Here is a 9,627-nt window from a genome sequence, read left to right as displayed (position 1 = left end):
ACGTGCGTCTTTGGGTTGGATACGTACTGAAACACGGTGCTTGTTTTCTTCCTGTAATAATGAACCACAGTTTTCTGCCACAAAAACCTTCAAAAATTAACTGTTGTGTGATCGGTTGTAGTGTTACCTATATTACTGCTCCGCCAGGTACAAAGTTAATCAGTAATGTGCGATAGTATTTTTTAAAAAGTCGATATTAATATCGATAATACGACATGCGTACGTGCAGAATCAACACATTAAGTCAAAGTGATCTACAGTCACTTCTCGAGTTACGACCACCTCAACTTACGTCCGAAGTTGCGGAACCGAACCCCGTCGGGAAGTCGAGAAGGCCCTACTTTGACCTTAAACTGTTGAATGTATGTATATATTATATATTATTTTTAAATATATACTAATAAATAATATATAAATGTATAATTTATCAAATTTCTATTTATTAAAATATATATAGTGTAACATACAAAATTCATACAGGATAAATTCATATATTGCAAGAATGCTATTATTCGTCAACAACAATCAAATGAGCAAAATGTAAACAAAAAGGCTAAGAAACTGTTTATTCATACAAATTCTTTCTAGTAGAGACTATAGAATTTTATGATTAATTGATCTCGTATTTTGAAAAATAATCAGTGTCGTAAATAAATGATTTACGATCACCCCTCAAGATAGCTTTTATAACAATATGTCTAGGACGTACAGTACAAACACACACACGCACACACACACACATATATATATATATATGTAAACTATAAAAGTTATTCTTAAAATATTCAAAATTTAATAATTTAATCAAAATGATCGATTTTATTAATATGATCATAGACACGTTGAGCAGGGACAGGGCTGAAATAACAACCGTAAAAAAAGTGAAATCAATAACCGGAAATGGGAATTTCCACGTGTTCTTAAATCACGGGGATCGATCATAGGATCGATCATCGATCACTTTCGACCTGCTTTGGTAAGTCCAGTTTATTTGATAAATGTCATCTTCTGAACTTTAAATGATTTATAGTTTTCTTATTGATGATATTAAACTAATTTATAAAGACAAGGTCACAGTTGCAAGGGTTGAAGTTATTAGTATATTAATTCATAGCTATGCAAAAATAATTGTGTATGAAGAGGACTTTAATGCAATTTAGTGGAAATGTCGGTAAGAAAATAACAATAAACAGTGTTTTTATTAACAATCTTTATTAAGAATGAAAAACAATAATAATATAAACAAAATATATATTTTCTCAAAAGACTAATTATTGAATGTGTTGACCCTATTGAATTTCCTCTACCCATTAATGATTAGTATGCATTTCTTCGTTTTTAACCAACAATGTTTTGTTGCAAGAATTCCTAATATTCTTTATTTTGAAGTTATCTACTTATATATACAAATAAAATCTTTGTTATATTGAAAATACAGTGTTATCGAAATACTGACAGGAAACACTGTAACATGCAGAGGTGTCGTACTTTATTCTATCGGGAATACAGATTTATTATTATGAAATATTAGTAGTTTAAATTTAACCAGTTGTTATTGTTTGGTTTATTTGTACACAGGAAAGCGACACATAAGCAATCTGCAGAGGGTGAATGTCTGTCAGGAGTACTTTTTAAGGAAAACTCTCCTGTGTTACAAACTTGAAGAAAACACGGGAAAATCCACCGTGGATATTGATGGGCGCCAGTTATTTCGATTCCGGTGTTTAAGGAAGAAAGTGCGTTTAAAGCAAGTAAGCAACCACTGTTTCCTGCAAATATTCTAGTGAAACAAAGATTGCAAAAACAAAATCATTTACATATTGTAATAAAATTAATCAAACAGGAACATAAAATACTTTATAATTAATAGTCCAATATAAACGAATAAGCAGAGATTAATATCAAATGCTTGCTAAGTTAAAGAAAAGTGTGATGAACTAAAAAATCACTAAATTACTTTCAAAAACCAGATGAATTTTATGAAAAAACTCAGAGAATGAAGTAATGCTAATAAAGATAATTTTTATAATTACAATAAACTGTTTGTAAAATAATGTATGGATGTAGTAAAAGATAATAACTTTAATTGTTACTAAGAAAGAAAACGTTACTGCGTGGAAATCGTGCAATACTTAGTACTTAAATTTGTTTGTAATTAAACACATGCTATTTAATTACATTGAATATAATATGTTCTATTTACTTTTTTGCGAAAGACAATTACTTTTTACTTTTCCGGCAGTTATCTAAAACGGAGGCAAAATATGGCGCCACCAAACGTTCCTTGGAAAGTTAATCAATTCGTTGCCGGAAATTTAATCACAGATTGTCAGAAAGAAACTGAAATCAAGTGTTAAAATTCTCGGCTTTTAAAGAAAGTAGTTAATTTGAATAAGTAAATAGTACTGAATTTACAAATAGAATACTTTTGTACACAATTTCTAATTAAAATAGATTCGACTACGAAATTTAAGTCGAAAGTTTTAATATATATGTATTTGTTACAAAAAATATACTAATTGCTTTTTTTATTCGTTTCAATTTAGTGAAAGAAGGAAAAAAACACGCTATGCTTGCTAGTAATTGCATGGCTCAAACATGCCGGCACTTTTTGTCGTAAAGCGATGCGTCACTGCTAATCGGCTTTACACCTTCAATTCGCTTATCACATAGACCGTATTTTACTATCTTATAAAACAATTAAAGTGTTATCTATAGAGAAATATCCTGTTACATAAGTAAATAGCATATACTTAGCTAGATAAGTACTACGTGTTACACGATTTGCTAGTAACGAATTGCTCCTTGCGAGTAAATTCAAGTGATTATCACATAGACCATATATACTTTACAGAAATACAACCCTTATGTAAATCCTATAATATATTTATACAATATTTTTACTTCCAAATTCGTAAATTTACGTAATTTGACTTTCTCCTGTATTATGTTGAATTTACCATAAACATAAATAGAAACATTTCTTTGACATTATTTATAATGGTTAAAATATCAGAGTAGTGGAAATATGAATTTCATAGAATAACGTTTCTTACCACTTCAAATTGACCAATTTAACATTGTACTCTCATGTTTACGTAACAAATTTTTCGTTACCACTGATGCATGAAACGATGTGACGTCAGAGAAACGCGTACTGCGTCATTCGGCAAGTTTATGCACGCTGACCCATGACAGTAGTAAGAAGGCATCGATAATATCAAACATTTTCACTAAATTTATTTCATAACTAAAGAGAGAATTTGAAAACAGAAACATAAAAATCTTTTCCCGCCTGTAATTGCTTGTTTCCTCACGAAACTGCTAGAATTACAAACAACAAGATTAAAATTTTACCGCTGAACTGTAAATCTGTTAGCTTCCTTTTTTCTGTGGGCTGAATTAAAAACTTCATGAGACATTTAGATATGGAATATATTTTGATGTTTCTGGATTATCAGGTTAAATATAAAACCATTGAAATGTGAATTTAAGCATACACGATAGGATTGGCATACTATTTTATGTGTTACGAACAACGAATGAAAACACTTGCAACTAAAGTAAATGAAGAATTACTTCCAGGAGCCCAGTTTCAAAATTTGTGGAGACGGACAAGAAAGAAGAAACTAACGACTTCACAATAACTTTCGAAATGAGTAATTCTGAATTTTAAATCTATGTATTTCTGGATGATTGTGAAAAACTTTTGATAGTTAAATCCAGAAAGAATTGTGGATAAAATACAAGTATTTGGAAAATGAATCAAAAATATTTGAGATGATGAATAAGAAAATAAAATACAATCGCAAATACGTACTCAACGGTCGTGAAATGCTTCAAATGTTGCAGCGTTTTTGAAACGAGATACGAAATACTATAGTGTTTATCGTATCATGTGACTTACAGATAAATAATAACAGAGGAAAGAAAATAAAAGAGAACAAAAGCAAATTTCCAAATTCGGTTTTCTTCATGAAATAAAAAGTTAATAAGAGGCATATTTACGTGATTACCGAGTTATTATAAGGTCTCGGATATAAACAATATAGAAACGCATTTACACCTATGACTTCAGACACTTAGTTTGAATTCGCAGTATCCAAAATAGAATTATATTTCATTTTAGAACTATTACAACGATCATTGTTATCTTTCTTTGCAAATAATTGAAAGAGTATGCTAAGAAATACAGGAATAACAGCCACAGCATGGAAAAACGTTTGTAGAGATATAATTGCAACGATTTTCACAAAGGTGGTGTATACGTACATACTATTGTATAAAAATACTAGTAATACAATAATTGTGGAAATAGAACCTTGAAGAATAGGAAAACCAACGTGATAAAGCGATTCCTTAAGCTTTTCTTTCGAATCGGAATGTGACGAAGTCAGAAAAGCATATGACATGTGAGTCGGATAATTAACGCAAAATCCGTTACAAAGTATTATGATCATCATTGAGAAAACGTCAAGGTTAACAGCCCACAACGACATGTATCCAACGGTTTCAACAATTATTGAAACAACAGCTATTGCAACAATTATTGCACAAATAACGTTTGGAACGAACGAAATAAAAACAATAAAGAGTAGAACAGCTGTTAACCAAAATAACTGAAGGGTAATTTGTTTGGTAATAATACTTTGTTCTATCGTCGGAGAAAAATAGGAATGGATAATAAGTGGTAAATCTGATTGTTCTGCTAATTGCATCATGTCAATAATTACTGTACGCTCAGTCTGACCACGAATAATGTTTCTAGTTACCAAGAAAAATCGACTGCATATAATGTCTGTGTAATTGTTGTTAAAAACTATATCATTTGAAAATTGTCTGGCTGCTTTAATTTTCAAGAACACATTGCGAAGGCCGTCAATGAAATCTTGTTTTTGTGTCATATTATAACCTCTCAAAGCGAATTTTGATACTGGATGATTCTGAAATTCTTTGTAATATTTCAACCAGGAAAATTCGAATTCCAAACCGGCGACGTTTGGGTGAGATTCTAGTTTTATCATTAGATTTTCAATGGATTTCTGAACTTCTTCCTGAGAATAATCTAATGTTTTGTTGATGACAATTTGAAAAGGAAATGCAAATTCAGTAAAATAGTCATAAAACATTCGGTACCCTTCTGTTATTTTGGAATCTTTTGGATATAACCTTAAAACATTTAATCCTTCGTGTAGAAATGTTACTCCCCAAATACCTATTGTAAGATTAAAAATGTACAAAATAATAACCATCACTTTGGTTAATGGATAAGAAAGAAATTCAGCTAAATATTCTCTGAAGAAGTTCATAACAGCTAATTCATTTTTTTCACTTGATTGATTTTCGTTGAATTTTTCTGCAAATAAAAAAATGACAATTATTCGTAAAAAGACATAATGGTAGTTTAAAATTAAGTATTCGTATGTTGTATACATAGTTTACTTAAAATATTTTTACATATGAAAAAAAACAATTACAGTAGAGCGTCGATAAGTGGAACCAATTGGGGACTGGGGTCCTTCCAGTTAATGATTTGTTCCAGTTTCCGACTTTGTACGAAAAAAATACATTAACCTGTTTGATGTTCAAATTTTTCTCCGTTGCGTATCGCTTCCTGTTGAATTTTCGTCGATTTTAAGCCTAACGAAAATTTTTATAATAATCATCGAGGCTATCGTATCGTTAAAAATTATTTCTGCATTTTGTACAAACAAAATAAATATATTAAAAAATATAAAAAACTTGAAAATTATACTTTAGAAGTAAATTTATTATCAAAAACATTCGATTCAGCACGACACAGTCCGACTGAAAATCGTTCCACTTTCCGGCCATTCCACTTACCGACGTTCCACTTATCGACGCTCTACTGTATTTATATTAACTCAATACGAAATATTATTTAATTATTTTGTAACAGATAAAATACAGTGTTAAAACAGTACGATAAATATATCACGCTTTGAAATAACTAAAAATTTTTAAATGTATTATTTTCGATTTATCTCTACTTAAAAAACATTAATCCAATATAATTAGTATTTTGTTTTCACTGATGATTTTCAATTTTTCGAATTATTAAACAGGTGTTTTGGGAATTTTGTTTTACATTTAAGTGCAATTTGTATGTTTACTTTTTTATTTGCATTATTATTTATCAACGCTGTTTTAACTTTAACAATATATATCAATTTTCTATTTACATGTATCCACGATGAGACATTCTTGTGTTAAATTTCTTTACAGTCTGTTGATAAACACTTCCGCAGATTTTATCAATTGATTGTAATTGTGTAAGGGTTCTCCTACTGCATTGATCTTCCCTTTTATGTGAGATCTTTAATATTCACTTAAGTTTATTTCCTTTATTTTTTAAAATTTTTCAAAAATTTCTCGTAAAAGTTTCTTAAAAAAATTGTAGAGTACCTATGAAATCTTAATTCATTTTTGTGAAAATGTTAACAAATCCATTTATTTCTGTCATGTCAACCACGATTACTCAAAGAAAGGGAATTGTCCTGTTTTGCTCATGTTTGAGTAAACTAACATACACGGAAGTAGCCCTACCATGAAGTCTTTCTATTCCGTGGTCTTCAAGAGATCTTAGCATATTGCTTGGCAGGTAGTGTAGACCTTTTTGTTTTTTTTTTCAGCTCACGTAACATTTGGACATACTAAGCAGATTTTATAAGTTGAAAGTGAAAGATTTGCAGATTTGGAGGCATAGTCGTGGCATAGTGAGCAACCGGTTTAATTTTTTGTTTTGATGATAACTCATCGATATTGTAGTTTTTACAAGTCGTACCATTACGTTTCGTATGCTGAGTTCCCATAACGTTGTGGCATCGTGCACATTATGCGTTCACCTGAAATTGGTAAGCAACAGTCTGCTATTGGCACTGGTAGAAGCAGACATTTTGAATTTCTGTGTAAAATTTGTTTGTACTTCCGATTGGTCGTCAATTTTTCTATAAAAGGGGAAGTCACTTTCACTCGGGGCGTGTTTTTATTTTCCAGGCAAAGGAGCCATGTCCACACATAGGAGTAAATATATTCACAATTTCCACCAGACGATGAGTCACCATTAGAACTATCTCACGATGTCCCATATAGTATATTGACTAATTGTAAGCTCTTTCAGTGGGCAGCCGTATTCCAAGGTTTTGCCGATCTGATACAAGTAATATGAAACAAGTAGTACAGTAATCTGATACAAGTAATATAAAATATTCATTAATATATATTTACGTTATATTTAGCTTTTGTTTTATTTATGCTGGTCTATGTAAATATCTTGTATACTTAATATGCAGTGTATACAGTAGACCCCCTATAACACGGGTTCATATAACACGGATTCGTATAACACGGCGAAAAATTGCGATCGTGTTCGTATAAGACACTAAAGAGATTCGTATAACACGGAAAAACGTCATCGCCGACTCGTGTCACGACAAGATTGGTCGAATCTGGACGAATAGCAGACGTTGTACAAACCGTTGAGTTTAAACGAGCAGCGGACCTACTAAAAAACATTTATTATTTAACGACCATAAAAATTATATTTTTATTAAAGATGTCTCCTAAAGTTAAGCGAATTTTTCGCAGAACTCGTGTTTCTTGATAATTTTATCAGGAAACACGCGCGACGAAAACAAGCTTAAGCAATGGCGTCGTCGAACGGTGCACACTCAGTAAGTATTCGTACAATTTTTTGTTTATAGCATAGTTTATATGGATTATTCCCAAAAAATTACACGTGTTTTGGAAATGGTGAGTCAAATGAGTCTAGAATCGGTTAATTTTATGGAAGAAAACTTTTCAAACAGCCGTAGCCCCTAAACTTCACGCGTGCCGGGCTGTGATTGGCTCATGTGTTTAAGTGACTCGTACCGCACGGATTCATACGCTTAAGGGGGATCTACTGTATCAATAAATAGTGAGCTTATATAGTGGATTTGTCTTTCCTCCATCTCGCGAATTGACATAACCCCTCCATCACTCGAATAATACCATGACCCTGCGTATACAACCTTATTCCCCGAATCAGCTACTCCGATTCGGTTTAAAGACAAAACAATCGTATATTCCGCGAGTAGGACACAAGCATTATTTATTCTAACTGGTGTCAGGAATGACAAGGACTGAGAAAGACTGATCTTCAGTCTTCCTTAAGTTTAGGTAAACAAATGTAATCGTTCTAGACAAAGGAATGGTCTTAACAACCCGATCTCCCCGATCTCACATTACCTAAGTTTCAATAAAATGTTAAAGCGTAATATGAAAAGATATACTAATGTCTTCAGGACGTTTACTGAAATGTTCTTAAACAATAAATATTCAATTTGTAACAATTTTTAAAAAAATTTAAATAAATGTTTCAAGTGGGAATGTGTAAAAATAATCACAATTTATTAATTTTTAACAATAATAAATAATAATAAAGGAAATAAAGTTAAGTGAGTATTCGTTTTAATACCTGATTACAGGAATGAATAAAATATTATACAGTTTAAAACCTGCAAAAAAATGTTTCTTGTTTCATAAAATTGCAGAAAAAATTTAATACAAGGATATCTCGTCGTAAAATTGCTTAAATTATACAATTGATATATATTGAAAGAATAAATATTGTATTGATTAATAATAAAATAATTAATGTACAGTACACAGGTAACAAAATAAAGAAAGGAAAATGATTCCTTAATTAATGTCGTTTGCAATATGTCAATGAACTAAATTTTTCAAATAAAAAATGAAGTTCTATTACAATAATGTCTTTACATATAAAGATTAGAGTTTTTTTAAACTTTATATTGAATTTTAATGAAAGATTCAGAGAAATTTTATAAACATTTCAGTTTAATTCGGTACGAATCGAATACAATTCTTAATTTTTACGTAAATTTGCAGCCATAGTAATTAAATATATTTATCGAATGATTTATTTTGATGTAATGTTTCAGTTCCAAAAAAAAATCACATCGACTGCAATGGAAAACTTGTAAAGTACCTGTACTTGTAATCTGTTTTAATATAAAAAAAGTCATTACCTTTCTCAACTTTGAATGTACACGCATTCAATGATTTCTCTTCTCTGTAACCACTAAGAGCTAAACACGATCCGAAGAACGTAATCTGATACAAGTAAGTGAAGCACACGCAACTCGTAGCATAATAAGAGAAGATTCTGATACCAGGAAATTCTGCAGTCATCGCTATGCAGAAAGATAAAATATTTGTTAACGTTGTTATAATGATAGAAACTGCAGATTTGGAATAAGTTTTCCCCATTCGTGCTTCCACGCTTTCTTCAACATTTGTAATTCTCCAATTCGCAACTATCACGAAGGCGTCATCTATCTCTGTAGCTGCAAATAATGTAAAATAATAAATTAAATATTTTAATAAATAATAAAATAATAAAAATATCTTTATTATGAAGTTTGCTGTGCATGTGGATTTTGTTTTAAATGATAATGTTCATGTACGAATAATGATACACGTTTGAAAAGCGCTGTTCCTTATGAAAGCCGACGAAAAGGACCGAAAAAGTTCTGTCAACAAATATTCTTATTGCGGCCGCATAAATAATACCTATTGTATTGGAACGACGACCCAAAAGAA

The 9,627-nt window shown here is 30.7% G+C and overlaps 1 protein-coding gene across 1 annotated transcript; it reads right to left on the bottom strand.

The window, feature by feature from the left end:
* Positions 1 to 4,082: 4,082 nt before the first annotated feature.
* LOC136977353 (patched domain-containing protein 3-like) lies at positions 4,083 to 9,216 on the bottom strand. Its single transcript, XM_067272813.1, has 2 exons — positions 9,054 to 9,216; positions 4,083 to 5,356 (listed from the first exon to the last, which is right to left on the bottom strand). The coding sequence occupies exons 1-2, from the start codon at positions 9,214 to 9,216 to the stop codon at positions 4,083 to 4,085; spliced, it is 1,437 nt and encodes a 478-aa protein (XP_067128914.1).
* Between the last annotated feature and the right edge of the window lie 411 nt (positions 9,217 to 9,627).

This window comes from Centruroides vittatus, unplaced genomic scaffold (genome assembly GCF_030686945.1).
Source record: "Centruroides vittatus isolate TY-2023 unplaced genomic scaffold, ASM3068694v2 contig_455, whole genome shotgun sequence".
Classification (NCBI taxonomy): domain Eukaryota; kingdom Metazoa; phylum Arthropoda; class Arachnida; order Scorpiones; family Buthidae; genus Centruroides; species Centruroides vittatus.
Note: the sequence above shows the minus strand (reverse complement) of the source record. Positions and strands in the feature narration are given on the sequence as shown.

Bases quoted from the DNA above. Each gene is read 5' to 3' on its own strand.
- LOC136977353 (XM_067272813.1), bottom strand. From the start codon at position 9,216: ATGACTGCAGAATTTCCTGGTATCAGAATCTTCTCTTATTATGCTACG. The intron at 5,357-9,053 runs GTAATGACTTTT...TTTTATTTGCAG, and splicing joins TACATTCAAAGTTGAGAAAG to AAAAATTCAACGAAAATCAA.